This window comes from Diplotaxodon limnothrissa, linkage group LG11, assembly GCF_057381915.1.
Source record: "Diplotaxodon limnothrissa isolate DT_005_m linkage group LG11, D_limnothrissa_male_GT1.1, whole genome shotgun sequence".
NCBI classification, from domain to species: Eukaryota; Metazoa; Chordata; class Actinopteri; order Cichliformes; family Cichlidae; genus Diplotaxodon; species Diplotaxodon limnothrissa.
In genome coordinates, this window is record NC_140606.1 from 28,406,793 (window position 1) to 28,423,784 (window position 16,992).

At 43.5% G+C, this 16,992-nt stretch overlaps 1 protein-coding gene across 1 annotated transcript; it reads left to right on the plus strand.

Annotated features, from left to right (window-relative positions):
- The first annotated feature begins 6,017 nt into the window (after positions 1-6,017).
- On the plus strand, positions 6,018-16,782 carry shc1 (SHC (Src homology 2 domain containing) transforming protein 1). Its single transcript, XM_085366525.1, has 12 exons — positions 6,018-8,029; positions 8,258-8,328; positions 8,810-8,870; positions 10,305-10,424; positions 11,487-11,540; positions 11,918-11,969; positions 12,666-12,792; positions 12,882-13,029; positions 13,255-13,312; positions 13,583-13,699; positions 14,257-14,513; positions 14,614-16,782. The coding sequence occupies exons 1-12, from the start codon at positions 7,421-7,423 to the stop codon at positions 14,740-14,742; spliced, it is 1,803 nt and encodes a 600-aa protein (XP_085222651.1). The 5' UTR covers positions 6,018-7,420; the 3' UTR covers positions 14,743-16,782.
- Positions 16,783-16,992: the final 210 nt, after the last annotated feature.

Sequence of the window (16,992 nt, forward strand, 5' to 3'; positions counted from 1 at the left end):
CCGTGTGAGTTACGCTTCCTCCCTCTCTCCCTTCTATTGTTCATTCTTTACTCGACTCTTGTCTGTCTTGCCTTGATAATGGGAATTGATGTTAGTCAGCATCTCTGGCAAGAATCCAAGAGAAAATGTCAGCATCGAGGCCCTGTTTACTCATCTTTGCTAATTTATTTTTTTTGACTAGTTCAAATAAGGATAAGTGAGGTGGGTCAAATCACATTACACACACACACACACACACACACACACACACACACACACACACACACACACACACACACACACACACATATACAGTGTATGAGCAGACTGCAGATGTGGCCCTGCAGCATGTGCATTAGATCCAGAGCTCTTTCTTAGTCTGTCTCCGACTGTTTCATCTAATAAACACTGACTAGCTGCAGTTTCCACAGACTTCTGCAGGCGCAGAACACCTAAACTCACACTTGCTAACTCGCGCTGGGCAAGCTGAAACACAAACAACCTACACATGCAGTCCTATGAGTTGATTCTTTTCATTCCACAGGGTATGTTTCAACACGCACAGCGGATTTCTGCCTTTCTCCTTTCACTCTTCCTCTCTCCTTCCTTCGCTTTCCGTTACTTTATCCCTCTCAGTATCGCCCGGCCTCTTCCCTGTGTCAGTGTTGTGTGTCTGTGTGCTCGATATGAAGAAGGTCCCATGACTCTCTCCACAGCTGATGCTGGGAGCAAAGCATGCTGGAAGTCAAGTGGCTGCAAGGGCGCTGGTTGGAGCACGCTGTAATTTGCTCTTTGATTTGTGTGCGTGTGTGCTTGTCTGCGACTGTGTATGCTTTTGTGTACTGTGTGTTGATGTGCACCTTGGTGTTTTTAGGGCTACAGACTCACACGCTGCCTGTGCTGGCCGATGGAATATATGGTAAGGCATTAAAATGATACAAGCAGCTGATCAAAAAAACACATCGTGCCACAGTGGCAAAGGAGTTGCTGCTTCTAAATTTCTGATATGATATAGAAATGAACAGACTCTCGCATCCAGCCCTGGTGGGCATATGTGTAAAATAAGCATTATTTGTTAAAGCACTGTAATTTCAGGGCTGCACAATTACACCAAGAATAAAATAAAATTGCTCTCGAAGATACTGTGGACACAAGAGTGATTGTAGTTGGTGTGCAATATTTCACCAATTAAGATGCCTCCTTTCCATTTTCATGAAATTATAATCGAGCGTTATGAAAGTGTCACGTTTCAGGCTTTGATATGAAACAAACTGGAATGTTCTCTGACCCATTTAAAAGGGTTTCCAAGTAGCATATGCAACATAAAACAAAAACCTTATTTAAGAGATGTTTCAACAAAGCGCAGCCTTCTAAGAAGCAGTACAGTGTGATGCAGAAAAATCACACGCCCCTCCTTTTTTACTCCTCATTTGCTATCTTTAATATTGCACAAGTTTTCACCTGCAAGAAAGAACTGGAAACTAAAGTCATTTTGAAATCGTGCTTCAGTAATTGTACAGCCCTGTGCATGTAAATTTATTGTGGTTTGAATGGGATGTTAACTTTACTTCCTCTGCAGTTTATTAGTTGCACCCAAATAAAACAAATGCAGTTGGAAGCTGTGAGATAAATCGTACCTTTATGAGCTAAAAAACCCATATCTATATTTTCAGATGGATATGTTTGGTTATTTTTGGAGGTTGCGGCTCCATGGAGAAGAAACTGGCTGAACTGCAGTAGTTTTCAATTCAATTCAATTTTATGTATCTAGCGCCAAAACACAACAACAGTTGCCTCAAGGTGCTTTATATTGTACAGTAGATCGTACAATGAGTTTTAGTTGGGTGTACTGAATAAGCTGTCAGCTCAGTGTGGTTGCTATCTTTTTAATGTAAATTCAAGATGGCACCTGAACTGTTAATTCACTCAATCTAATAAGGGAGCACAAAATGTTCGATTAGGTCAACCCTAAGCCACAGTGTATCGTGTGTTTCGCTGGTTCTGGGCGGTGGAGGGTGTCTTCTTCGCCAATCATGCCCATCACTACCAATCAGATCACTGTGTATGATGACTAATGCTAGCTGTCTGCAGTTGTCTCATTATGAACCTTCACATCCTTGAGTGCACTGCTTGAGCTCACAATGATGGTGTAGTGGTGAAAATTGGTACTGCGGGGACTCTTTGGGGTGTCATTTGAGGACTCTGCTATCCACTCTGCCGGGTTCCTGTGTCACTCTATGTGTGGTTTCCTCTACTTTCCGCAACACTGCCTTCTCATCAGATGCGCTCAAATGTCAAGACCAATCTGTGGGATTTCTGCTTTATGTCTTCCAGTCTTTTCCCCTAGAGTGCTGTAGTCATGTAGTAACATTGGAAATATTTATCATCATGCGAGTGCAGTCTGCTTTCCTTTTTCCCCTCACTTTGTCCACTTTTATCAAGGTTATATAGAGTGACCTCATGTCACAGCACACAGAGGCTATCTATATCCATCCTTCCTCTCTCTCTCTCACTCTCTTCCCCTCACTCTTTAACTGTGTTTCTCAGGTTACCAAACATGAATAAGGGAGGAGCGTTGAATACCCAACATGAACAGCCCACCCTCCACATGCACACACAAACACATGTATCCACCATCCCTTCCCTTCTCTTCCCTTCCCTTCATTCCTCCTTCCCCATCCCCATCTCCATCTCTCCTTGGAGTGTGTGCATTTCTGAGTAGAAGTGCAGCATCTTTCTGTGCATACACATGTATACTGCTAAATGACTCTGGCTGCAGAGAGGAGGTGGGGGGAAGGGAAGGAAACAGGAAGGAGGTAGCATGGGAGAAAAGAAGGTGGGGAGGGCACAGGCTGTGGCGCGGTTGTGTGTGTGTGTATGAAAGAGAGAGACTGAGAATGGGAGGCAGCATCACCCACCCAGACAGGGAGGAGGGGAGGACAGACAGTGTGCTTGTGCCTCTAACAGACAGACAGAGGTGGAAGGAAAGTGGGGATGAGAGACAGACGTGAGGGGAGAAGAGGAGCACAATGAAGGACTACCATCATCCATCCTGGCAACACTGCCATTTCACCATCTGCTGAAAGAGTGAGAGAGAGAGAGAGAGAGAGAGTGAGAGGAGGGACGAAAAGAGGAGGCAGCCAAACGGAGGAGAGGATAGATGGAGAGGAGCTGCCAGCAGTGACTTTGTGAATTAATCGAGCGGAAGAGCGGATCAGAGGAGAAGCACGTTTTTCGGGGAGTGGACGAAGGGAAAGCTAGGAAGAGGAAGGAGAGGACGAATGATCGGACAAGCTGTGGCCGTTTAAACATTAATGTGGTTCTTATGTGAATACGGAACCTAGCTTTAGGAGAATCACCGTGGATTATCAATTGCATGCTTTATAAACCAAAAAAGGAACTACTTCGGTTTTTGTTTTGTTTTTTTGCCATTCATTAAAACACTTAGGGAAATCGATAAGACTCACTTTATACAGAACAGTTTAATTACTTTTTCTTTTCTTTTTTTGGAAATACAGACTCCCTTTGTGATTTTCTATTTTCTTTTCCTATCCTTCATGAGCGTAGGATCTACTCTGCAGGATGTTATACAATCATTCTAATCTTTGTTAGCTGCTGCACAGAATATTCAGGTTGTTTTTATGCAAGTTTTCTAAACATGAGTTGTCTTTTTGATGTTAATTCTTGGTGAAATTCTTGTTTATACAGTTATTAGAAAATAGATTATTATTCTTTGAAAACAGTGTCAGTTTTACGTGCCCTAGTCGGAGTCGGTGCAAGCGACCGACATCGGATGTCAACATTGATTCGGTTTTATGGCTGGCGGGATGCCGGCCAAACTTTGATCATTTCCTGAACCATATTGATCTTTCTAGGAGTCTGTAGTTTTTCTCCTGTTGGATGAAAAAAAAGAGCTCTAATGTGGAGCCTTTGATGGAGCTACTAATTGCTTGCAATGTGATTTGACAAAGCGGTTATCTCTTTGTCTGAAGATTTCTGCTGTTGTCAGGACTTCTCAGTATATATCCTCTGCAGGCATCTCTTTTAATGTCTGTTGCCATAGCAACGGGCAGCAGCTGCAGACAGAACAAGATGTAAAGTTGGTTTTCCTTGTCCTGTCTTTTTAAACTGGTGCTGTGCCGTTTGGTAATTGTATATATTTACTTGATAAAACAAGATTAGTTCATTGTTTGTGTCAGTTTTTAGAGTTTTTGTTTCCCTTCTTCTCTACTAGACAGTCCTTGTCTTTGCGGAGCTCGGCAAGCTCCGGGAATCAGGGTTGTTTCAGGTCACCTGTCTCCCCCTCCCAATTCTCCGTGTTCGCCTTGTACGACTCATCTCCGTCCAGCCTGTCCCGATCTCACATTTATTAATGACAACTACCATTTCCATCAGTCAAACTGATGCGCTCTTATCAGAAATGACTGGATGAATTAGATTACAGTACTGATTTCACTTGTACATATCACAGCTGCGTGGCCCCAAGGCCACCAATTACCAGTCATTAGCTGTGTTTGTCACAGCCTTTTCCTTTTGCTGTTTGTCTCTAGGTGACTCAGGATTTCTCTTCCTGTAGAGGGCCATCTCCTCTGCAGTCACCTGACCTACACTGTGTTCGGTGCACTAAAACATCCCTGGGAAGAGCCAGGGTTAACTCTGCCCATAGAGCATTTCAGCAGCTCCCTTTTTTTTAACAGCACCTGAATTTCTCTCCAGTGTTAGCAAGTCTACTGAGGTTGAATAGTTTGCCTTTTTAAGTGCTATTCATCTCTACGGACTAAGTTCTGGTTTTATTAGATGCTTTACAGCTTTCTGGAGATCGTCCCAGCCTGTCTTGCAGTTCATAAGTATGACTGGATCCTCCATGGTGCTTTCTGGCCAAGACCAGATGGATGACTAGCTAGAATTGCTAGACAATCCCTCTGTGGTGCTAGACTGGTGTAGGCGACTGTTCCTTTGCCATACATTGAGCGCCCACCACCAGCTTGCGGGCTGTCCTTCAGGCAGAATGAAGTTCTGAAATCTTAGTGTGAGGAGGAAATAAATAATCAACCTTTTTTGCTTGGCATTACTGAAACGCTGGTGCCACTTTTACAGACTTTTGTATGTGTTGTGGAAAAGGTGGGTGTAAACCTTCTCCTTTGAGCGAGCAAAGGTCAACAGATTGTAAGTATGACTAGTGCCTCAGCAGCACTAAGTTGTAGGTCAGCCAGCCAGTTTACTGCTGGACTGTAGGTGTAGCTTTGCCTCCTACTGAGGTCAAACTGTTGCAGACTGTTTTAATTGTAGGGCTCCGGTTTGTGAGAGACTGTTAATGTAAACAGACTGTTGTTTGCCTTCTAGATTGGACTATGCAGACTATGAGATGTGAGATGGTGTCTGTACAGTAGAGAGAGCTTACTTGCTGCTTGATAAGCCCTGCCTTAGATAAGGAAGGAATATAACTCTTGGCTCGTTCATATCATCTGTGACAGTGTCAATATTTTTCTCTCAGGTAAATAACTCTGTTCTGCGATTGCTATTTGAACTAGGCCGTAATAAAGTTACAGGGTGAGAACAGCCGTGCATAGAGAAATCAGCCTAACAGCAGTTTTGATTGAGCATTTCCAGCTGGGCGAGTGACTACATGTTGAACACTGGTGAGCCTCAGCACCATTCAGGGAACCCTGGGTTGGGAGTTCAAACCTGACCAATCAGGTCTCATTACCATCACAACAAGACCACCGGTAGTTGTTATCAGCCAATGACCTACATTCTTCAGTGTTACATCACCACCGTGCTACTGCAGTGTGTGTCAGTGTACCAGACACAGGCAGCATCTCAGACTCAAACTACCACTATCTAATGGTGCTCCAGGAAGAAAAAAATCAACACCCTATGTGGCCAGTTTTAGGGAACACACTTGAAACAAGACAGGCTCACTTGTTTTAGCCATATCAGGAACATCAGTCAGGAACAGATTCAACTCTGCCAGTGCAGTCTTAAGTACTTCACTTTTTGTCTTTAGGGTTTCTGTTGGTGTCAAAGGTTACCATGCCTAGCCTTTAACCATCTATAATCCTAAAGCTAAGGGAAGCAGAAAGACAGGGCTCAATATTATTTTTATTAATTTTTTTCGACTGAGGGACTGTTAAACGGGACAGCCTGGAGAACGGGCGAGCAGACGAGGGAGGGGGAGAGGGGGAGCGAGAGATCATCTGGAAGAGGAGAGAGGAAGTGGTGGCGCGGGAGAGGGCGGAGGCGTTGGAGAGACAGAGGCTGGCGGAGCACATAGTGTGGAGGAAGAGAGAAGACTTCCAGGATAAGAGAGGAGACAGAGAGAAGGGAGGAAAGAGTTCAGAGAAAGGGAAGGCGCCTGCGCCAGAGGTAATCTGGAAGAGAAGAGAAGAAGAAGAAGAAGCAGGGAGAGAGAGAGCGAGGGCCATTCAGAGAGGACATGAAAGCATTTGGAGGAAGAGAGAGAGGGAGTGAAAAGTAGGCGTTAAAGAAAGTGTGCTGCTACCAAGAGTTGGAGACTAGCCATACATCAGTAAGCCTCCTCTCTCTTCTTTAGCAGTTCTGGGCTTCATTGAGCTCTGCAGGTGCTTGCTGTCGTATCGACCAGTTGAGGCTGTGTATAATGTGTGCGTCGCTGCCGCGTTAGCGTGCACGGCCCTCCTTGCAATCCCCTCTCTGGCTGCTAATAGGATTTTTATGGGCCCGTGTCAAGCAGGATAGAGCTGCCAAGGGGAGCTGCTTCACACGTGCACGCACAAGCGCATGCCAACACGAACATACACAGATAATCAAAGAAGCATTGTAGGCCGGCAAGGTTTATACTGCCTCATGCATGTAGACACATCACATAGAAATGCGCACCCCCCAGAGCAGTAAGACATACACATGAGGGGGTGTTCAGAGAGACAATCACTTGTGCTGATTCTTCATGGTGCTGGTGACAGCTGAATTACTGGGCCTCACTCAGAGGCTATTAAGTTGGGACAAGATAGTCACAGATATTGTTTTACATCATGGCAAAACACCAAGAGCAACAGTCTGTGGACAGCTAAGAAGCTATTCATCAGTTCCTGGGAACTCAGAAAACACTCAAGTAAATTTCAAAATGAACTCATGACAACATGAGCTGCACTGGTGCACTAAAAAGCTTTTTTTGTCTGTGTTTTACCATTAACTGGGGCACCCAACGTTTCCTCTGTGCTTTTGCTCATACTGCTTTCATTGTGGATAAAGCCGTTTTTAAAGCAGTTGGGTTTTGGCTGCCTGGAAACAAGTGGAGGACACACAACCAGACAGATGGATGCAGCTCTTACACTGAGCAAGACAGACAGATGGCTGTTTGTCCTTTCAGAGAAAAACTTTGAATACTGAGACAAAGAGACTTTGAATCACAAGAGCTTGTGTGGACTTGCACGGATATAAAAACTGACACTGCAGATTCATTATGATTCAATTCATTATGGAGAAAACAAAATACACCCATTTTCGGAGTGAATCACTGAGCTCAACTGACGAAACAAACTCCAATCCATCATCGTTTCCTCCTTCCAGTCCTGTCACCCCCCTCACACCCTCCCCTGGCTTACCTTCCTCTCTCTCTTCCTCATCTCTCACTCCCATTTTGCCCCCCTCCTCTCCCCAACAAGCTGAGAACAGCCCCACCACCTTCTGCTCCTTCTTCCCCAGAATGGGCTCTCTTCGTCTGGGTGTCTCAGCTACTCTTCTCCCAGGACTCAAGGCCTCAAGCAAATCACAGGGAGCTCAGGCACCTCAGGCACCTGTTGAGTCCTCTGGGGATGACAGGAGCAACTCTAGCTCCTCCCCACCACTTCATCACCCTGTTTCGCTTCTAACTGCTCCTTCTCCCCCTCCCCGACCTCCTCTGCAGGACATGAACCGGCTAGGAGGGGTGTCTAGGAGGGCACGGGTGGAAGGAGGGCAGCTGGGAGGAGACGAGTGGACGCGCCATGGCTCCTTTGTCAACAAGCCCACCCGTGGCTGGCTGCACTCAGACAATGTGGTCAGCACCACTGGTGTTTCCTACAGTGTACGGGTAAGTGACTGGCACATTCTCAGTAGCCTCTAGCTTAAATGCAAAGTTGCACGTCACCCTTGCCAAGCTGTTTTTGTGTACATATAAACCCTTCATTTTTAGAAACTGAGTCTGTAATGAGGAAAGGATACTGTTGCTTTCTTCCTCTGTTGTGTTCCCTTGGTCCAATGGGACCAGGATGTAGGAAATGTCTAATGTTAATGTTTTGCCTTCCTGTTTCCTGGGCAGTACATGGGATGCGTGGAGGTGCTACAATCAATGCGGGCGCTGGACTTCAACACCAGAACTCAGGTCACCAGGTGAGATTACACACAGCTCATCGGCTGCAGGTTTGACCTTTCACTCGTTTCATTTCTGCTTTGTTTCTGAGGGGGCGAGATGTTAAAAGTGTGGTTACACTTTGAAAAATGTTATGGCTCACACATACATCACTCACCTCGCATTTACTCCTTTGCCCGCTCGCTCGCTTCCGCTCCATTTTTCTTGCGGGGCTTGTTTTCTTTCTGTTTTAGCATCTGACTACATCTGCCCGTGTGTGTTTGCATGTACACGCCTGCCGCTCTCAGAGCCCCCAAATTAGAATGTTCTGGAATCCTGGTGGTTTCCATCTGGTTTCCGCAATGATGTTTGTCTCCGTGGCAAAGACGAGCCCAGTCGCCAGGGACGATAAATTCTATCACCCGCTGCCAGATCTCATTTAATATCCATAAATGTGAATCTGGGAAGGTGTTTAGGTCAATTACATGCCATTTGCAAACATGCATGTTTTTCATTTTTCAGGGAAGCTATCTCTGTGGTGTGTGAGGCAGTACCCGGTGCCAAAGGAGCCCGCAGGAGAAAGGTAGGCGCTACATACAGGAGCACACACCCATACAGAGCATTATTTATTTATAAGACTTAAGTGGACAGCGTTATGAAGAGTTTTCTGGATAAGAGCTAGATTTAGCTCCGTTGTCCACCCTGTGGTCAGTGGGCTATTTAGTCTCATGTATACACACAAATGCACAAAGAGCCGTGTATACATGATTTTAGAGGACATTACATTAAGTTGCATTCATAACCTGGAGTTTTTCCTATTTGTTATGACATTGATCCTGAACTATAAACATTACACATTTGGCACTTCCTTTTTTTCCATAATGTGTCTTTGTTAACTGATTTAGGTCCCCAAAACGTGAGTATAGCTGGACCACATGCACATTTATTGTTTGGCTATCTTTATGAGCACATTCACTGACTTAATCCATTCCCTTGCCTCTTTATCTTCATAGAAGAGCCTATCCCTAATCTAAACCTAATTATAACCTTAACCTACACACAAAAATCAGGACCAACCGAAATGTCCCCACTTTTCCTCCAGTGATCTAAAAGTCAGTGATTCCGTCAAATATAGCTTTACAAGTACACACATACACACACAAATCTTGATTTGGGCTGATTGTACACTTCTGTGGTTAGCCGACTACTCACAGGTAATTACCAGTCACTCTCTGATCTCTCTTTTCCCTCCCTGTTGTCACAAGGGAGGCTGGAGAGGTGGAGTAGAAGCTTGTGTGGAGCCAGCGTCAGGCCAAAGGAGCACAACAGATTAGCAGACACAGCCGCCAGTCTGCTGTTTAAAGACTGCGAGTGTCTGTGCACAGTATTCCTGTAAACCTAAAAACATCCACCCAAACAGTCTATAAAACAGGTGGCTATATTCAGCTGCTGTAGCAGGGTTTGACCAAGGAATGTCTGACAGTATAGCACAGCAGACAAAATACAGTTATAGGATATAAACTAGAATAGATTAAACTAGTCTAGTGCCTCTGATTTGGCAGGACTGAGGTTAATGTGGCCAAGCATGTGCTTCCTGTCCTGTTGCTCCTGCTTTTCTCACTGCACACTCTAAACATTTTGGAACAAATATGGATGAAAGCCATGAGAACAGTAGGAGGATTTGGATAAACGTGCTGGCGCAATAATGCTGGCACAATAGTGCTGGCATGGTCTGTGTGATGCTCTTGGCCCAGGCTACAGTATGCGAACTGTCCTGTCTATTCCCAATTGGTCGCAGTTGGCCTTGGAGACAGGATCACTTTCACAATTGCAGCTGTTCTCCCACTCCCACACACAGGCATTTCCACACATATGCCCACAGTCATGCTGAGGCAGGGAGCACTCAGTGGACTATCATGCTTTGTTGAATTTTTTTAAAAAACAAAACGTCCTGTTGCTTTTTGGTTTGGGCACCTTGATTTGATTATTACTAAAACTGCTCTCTCTCCTTTTGCAGCCTTCTTCTCGCTGTCTAACGTCCATCCTGGGAAAGAGTAATTTACAGTTTGCAGGCATGACAATCAGCCTCACCATCTCGACCAGCAGCCTCAATCTGCTGGCCTCTGACTGCAAACAGGTTAGAACGAAGCTCTAACCTCAAGCTGCTGTTTTCTCAAACTCTACCCAGGCATTCCGTTGAGCTGTCCTTGAAAGCCAGTAATCTCGCTTTTGAGTCAGAAATACACTTGATTGTCTGAGCTCTCTGTTGTAGCTATGGGGCATGTTTTCAGGTACCCTGAGTGCACTTAGCCTGTGGAGTTTACCGAAGCAGAGAAAACCTGGGGATCTCTTTGCTTGAGGAATTTTTGTGTGGATTTTGTTATGTTTTCTTACTTTCGAAGACCAATCTACAGATGATTTATTTCAAAAATTCTAAATGTTTTTATTCTTTGCCTTCAGAGTTGCATTGTAATCATTCCCACTGCTTTCAGCTTCTTGTTAATGGTGTAAACATGTTTAGTTCACTAAAATGTTAAAGGTGGTTGAATCTCAGTGATATAAACATCATTTTTTTTAAAGAAATTCTCAGTATTTTTCCATATCTATTATGTATCGTGACCTCCTGGAATATTCAGGAGATGCCCCGATATATATTTGGAACTGCTTCTCATTGTTTGCCTCATTTACTCTGGATGCTGCACAAATCCCTCTTAACCATTGTCTTGATTCCTGCTTTACCACAAGGCAGGATGTGATCCTCCTCTTAGACCTCTAATGAGTTAATAGCTGCTGCACGATGTTTATCTTTGGGGAGATGGTATACAGTGGTGTAGTGCATTCGCATTAGCGCGAAGAAACATGTCATGCAGAACATATACCAAATCACAATTAAGGACTCACAGACCACACTCTGTGCTTGAAGCATTAGCAAGTGTTGATGCTGTTATTGATCTAACATGGGTGGTTGTTGCAGACTGTTAAAAAGGTGTTCCATCCATTGTCCCTACTTAGTTTTTATCTCCGCTGCAATTGATAGCGCTCAATGGAGGAAAGAGCACTTTTCTCAGTAATGATTCCACATTTGTCTTTTCATCCACATGCTTTCATTTCACTTCCCACATACTTCATGTCACCCACGTGCTCTCCTTCTCCCTCTCCTTCTTTCTCCCTCTCTCTTTCTCTCTCTCTTTCTCCACAGATAATCGCCAATCATCACATGCAGTCCATCTCTTTCGCCTCTGGAGGAGACCCAGTGAGTCAGCCAAACCCTGTTTCTCAGCTGAAATCTCACTCTCGCCTTTTTCCATCTTTCTTCAGCCAGCATGCTCTTCCTCCTTGCCTTCTGTCATTGTCTATTGCTCTGAATACCACTCATTTTATTGCAGCCTTACTGGATTGCCTGGACTGCTGTCCCTCTTTCCAGACATTATCTCTTTACTTCGTATCTTCTCTCTCTTTTCTTTAAGCTCTGTAAGTTTTTAACTTCTGCTGTGGCTTAAACACCAAAGTCTTCGCTTTACCTCTTTCTTCTTATTCTCTTCTTAGCTTTTCTGTCCTAAACCTGCCCTTCACTTTTCCCTCCTATTGATTTTTCCCATTCTGACTGTCTTCCTTGTCGGTCTCCCTCAGGATACAGCTGAGTACGTAGCATATGTGGCCAAAGATCCAGTCAACCAGAGAGGTAAGTGGCAAAATGACAGCCTCACCAAGGTAGCAGCTGCCAGTGTAGATAAAATGATCCTTTAATACATGAGTTAGAGTAGTTGCTTTCATTGCACTGTGCAACTAGTCCTCTTTTTTTTTACTTTCAGCAAATATAACCAAACATTTTCATTAATGTATGAACTGAATTTAATCTTAATATAAGTAAATCAAACTTAAATAGCTTTATTAGCTGTTTATTCCCCTTTGAATTTGCCAAATACCCCGCTAGAGCTAAGACATTACACACCCAGTGTGTAGAGAAAAGGCAGAAGTACATTTTCCACCAAATGTCTATTTTTGAAGTCCCATAGTTTGTTTGCAAGCTAAATTAGTTAACTTATGGCTCATTTCTCAGCTGAAAAACAAAAACACTCCTCTGTTTAATACTGAAAGTGAAAATCTTCGGGCTAGATTATTGACATTAAAGTTCTAACATGCAGTGCTTATAAAAAAAAGAAGCCATCCTATTGCTTATGTAATTTCCTGAGTTAAAACTAGAGTGTGCAAAATGTATTAGAGCTGCTACATGTGTCCTACATCATCGCACATAATAAAAATGTACATGCATACGTGCTTTTGTATTCTACCTGTATCTGAACGTATTTGTATGTTGGAGCACATGCTTCCTTCAAAAGAAGCCCGCTTATCAGCTTTTTGTGCCTCCTTATTGCAGCATGTCATATCCTGGAGTGTTCGGAGGGTTTAGCCCAGGAAGTCATCAGCACCATTGGTCAGGCCTTCGAACTGCGTTTTAAACAGTATCTAAAAAACCCTCCGAAACTGGTCACACCTCATGACAGGTAACTGTCGCTTGCACAAACCTAAACCAAGAGCTTGTATTTGCATATTGTCTCGTATAATTTGTTTCTGTATCTGTTCTCTGTGACAGAATGGCTCCATTTGATGGCTCTGCATGGGAGGAAGAAGAAGATGAGGCTGCTCCGCCTCCTGATGTCCCGTACTATAATAATTTCCCTGGAAAACAGCCTCCCCCTGCTGGAGTGATTGACATGAGGACCCGGCCTGGTGCCACGCTGGTGAGAACCGTGCATATTAACATGAAAGAAGGAAGACAAGCATACACCCCCCCCCCCCCCCCCCAAAAAAAAATTTAATTAATTAATTAATCAATTACTTGTGTCATTCCTAAGTGATAGATAAATAGATTGTAATCATTTCACTAGCCAGAAAAGAACATTTTTTTGAGGATGCCCACATGGTGCACGCATTCAGCATTTGTTTGTACCCCTCTGTGTTTGCAGCCTTATGGACAGCCGGGTCAGAATGACATTCATAAACAGCCTCTGCCACCCCTACCAGGTGAGCTCTGTCGCTGCCTGCATGTGTGCATCTCTTTGGACTTTATCTGTCGTTCCTGTCCTTTTTTTTTTTCTTTTTTGGTTACTAACATATTTCTTTATATTATTTGTTGCTAAATCATGAGAAATTGGTCAAACTTTCTCTCCGTTTTTGCCCTGTTTAGTCCTGATAAAATTCGTAGAATTGCAAGGAAGTGAGAATACGTGGCAAAGTTCTTCCTGTGTTTGTGCAACTTTTACTTATTTCCTTTTTTATTTTGTTTTTTCTTAGTGGGTGCCAAAGAAGGTGGGCGGGAGATGTTTGATGACCCTTCGTACGTCAACGTAGATAAACCTCGCCTCCCAGCTGCAGCAAACGGAAATGCTCACAAAGACGCTTTCGACATGAGTAAGTGTCTTTTTGTGCGTTTTTGCTGGAAATCTGCTAAGTGAAGTTCAAATGGACTGAATCCTGAACACTAGTGCAAATCATTAGCCTGTGAGAAAACTAAATAAGAAAGGTAATTTGTGATGTGTGTGGGTTGTAATCAAGATGACCAAAATTTCTGGCAATTGCAATCAGCTATTTTTCTTTCATGTGAGAAGAAAAGAGGGTTAATCATTGGGCTCGTGAGATGAGTAAAGCAGTTTGTATTTTACATTTCCATATGACTGATGCTAATTGGCAGTGGAGCTCTCCACAGAAGTCAGCCTCAGAGGAAGATAAGGATATTAGAATGTCTTTGTCCATTACAGGGGCAATTTGTATAAGATTATTGATTGACTACATAAAGCTTTTCACGGCAGAGTCCACAACTGTGTGCAGCATCTGTCAGAGTCAATGTGGTTCACTTCCCTATTTATCGGTCGTGCAGAAATGCAGACAGTGCTATGGGATCCTACAGGACAACATGTTATCCACAGTGAAATACAAAATAATACATTTCTGTGTGTTCATTTTTCAAGAGCCACTGGATGATGCCCTGGGGGTTTCTGGGCATGGAGGCCCAAACTCAGTGACAGCAGTGCCCTCTATGGTGCAGCAATTACAGTCTGAAATCTGGTTCCACGGGAGCCTAAGTCGTAAGGAAGCAGAGAAACTGTTGACCCGAGATGGAGACTTCCTGGTGCGGGAGTCTGGAACCACACCTGGGCAGTACGTCCTCACGGGACAGCAGGGTGGTCAGCCCAAACACCTGCTGCTCGTTGACCCAGAAGGAGTGGTATGTCATGAAACGATCAAATTCATAACAGAGATTTCAGAGTGGAGGGTTATATTGGTGTTGAAGCTTACTCTAATTTATTCCCCTTTTCTTTTTTCAGGTCCGTACAAAAGACCACCGGTTTTCGAGTGTCAGCCACCTGATCAGTTACCACATGGACAACAGACTTCCCATTGTGTCAGCTGGGAGTGAAGTGTGTCTGCAACAGCCAGTAGAGCGCAGGGCCTGACCTTACCCACACCAATGAAATACACCACCAAAAACATACACTCCTACTATTATATCAGTTCTGCACAACATACACGACCACACACACACACACACACACACACACACACACACACACACACACGCTCATTTCCTTTAATGCACACAGAAACACTACACCTAACACACAACGATACATATGCACACACATTGCAAAGAAAGCCAAAAAAAATAGAAAAAGTATCACCAGTTTCTCTGCAAAATCACTCACTTGCTGCTGTTGCTATATTTCCTGTCCAAACTGTGATCTACGGTTCCTTCGCTGACATCACCGACTATCAGGCGCATTCCTCCAAAGCGGAGAAGCACTGCTGCAATTTCTCAGCCTACTGTGAACCAGGAAGGAGCCCTTTGCAAATTACAGAATGGGGCAGAAAACAAATGCAATCTTTTTTTCTTTTTGTTTTTTAAGAAAAAAAAATCTTTATCTGTAATTATGAAAAAAAAAAAAGTGGAAACGTAATACTACATGGAATCATGTACTGAAATGGCAGAACTGAAGAGTGTGGAAAGGAACATTAAGGGACATGGAGGGAGATCTTCAGTACTTCTAAGCATGTGCTTTCTTTATTCTTTCTGAAAGGAGGGAAAAAAATCCTCCTCAGACTGTTGCTGGAGCATTTTAGATAAAACACAAACTGGATGGCAAGAGTTCTTTGTTTCCGAGACTGAACTAGGCTCAAACACAAACTCTCACAGCAATCCTTGGTATAAAATAATTCGGCTGGAGAATATGTGTACAGGTATACGAGTTTGGTTCCGATCTCATCAGAGGGCCACCCCCAACCCCAACTTCTCCTCTTTTAAGGACTTTTAAACCCCTGGAGGAAAGCCTGTATGCAAATCTAGGACTGCTATGCCAATGATCTTCATATACTGTATATTCCTTTTTTTTTTTCTTTTTTTTTTTTTCTGTGTTTCTGTTTATTATCTTGGCACTCATCAATCAAAGGACACCCTGAGTACGCAAGGATCAAATCAGCTGTATCCTCCCAATCCCTTTCTAAACGCAGACGTACACACCTTTTACACAACTGAGTCAGCACCACCTGTCATGCCAAAGAACATGAACTTGGTTGAAAAGGAAGCAGAAAAGGAAGCCATGAATATTAACAACTCCTATCGATCTTGTGCGTTTGCGGCATCGGAGCAACTGTGTGTAGAAAGAAATGCATTTCGAAACATGCCCGTTTTAGAGTGGAGAGGAACGATTGTGTGCATGGGGGGGGGCAATAAAGGAGATTTTTAAAAAATACATCAAAATCAACCACAACACAAAATTCAGTAAGTTTGGAGAAGCTTAGACGAGATATTATTGAGCATTTGGTTTACATTAAACACCTTAATATGCGTTTGCATCGACAATCTATGTGTTATATCTTTAAAGAATATCCTAATTGAAAAGAGCAGTTAGCGGGAGACCCCTTTGACAAGTGTTTAACAGTCTAAGCAATGAATTTCCTTCTGCAAAAACAATGCAAGTTATGTCATGGTAACTGGTTATGTAATTTTGATGTTTGTGTTTTATTGAATCGTTTGAGAGAATAATGAACGATTTCCAAACCTTTTATGTTCCGAGGTTAGACGGATATTGCTAACAATGAACTGTTCAGCCAAAGGTTGCTCCTCGGCGTGCTGTGTTCACAGATTTTCGAGGATCAGGAGGGAGAAGTTCACGTTATTGTTTACTGTTTTCCTCCTCCCTTCATGATGTAGTTGTTTTTGGTTTATATATCTATATATCTATATATAGATATATATATACCTTTTTGATCGTGCCTTGATTCTTCAATGCAGTCATGTCACTCCAATGCAGTCACCTTATGTACTTAATTCAAATGTAGTCAGCTACAGGAGAATCTTACAAAAAAAGTCTCAGTTTATCAACAACCTTGCAAAAATGACACTCCGGTAAACACACGCAAACAGATCTAGTGATGGCAATCTCCTCTGATGCACGTTCTCGCGTTCAGCTTACAGTCACAGATACTTGATGTCACCATCTGGGGGGGAGTGGGGGTCGGGGTGGTATGGGATCGGGGGTTTTTCCTGATCATCTGTAAATAACATAAATTTTTGACTGATAAGCTTAAGTGATGGATTATTGTTTCCATTTTTGTATATTTAATGACTTCTTTGATAAATAACACAGAGCCAGAAACCACAGCACAGAGGTCGCTCATGTGGAATTTGAACACGTCGAAGAGACCGA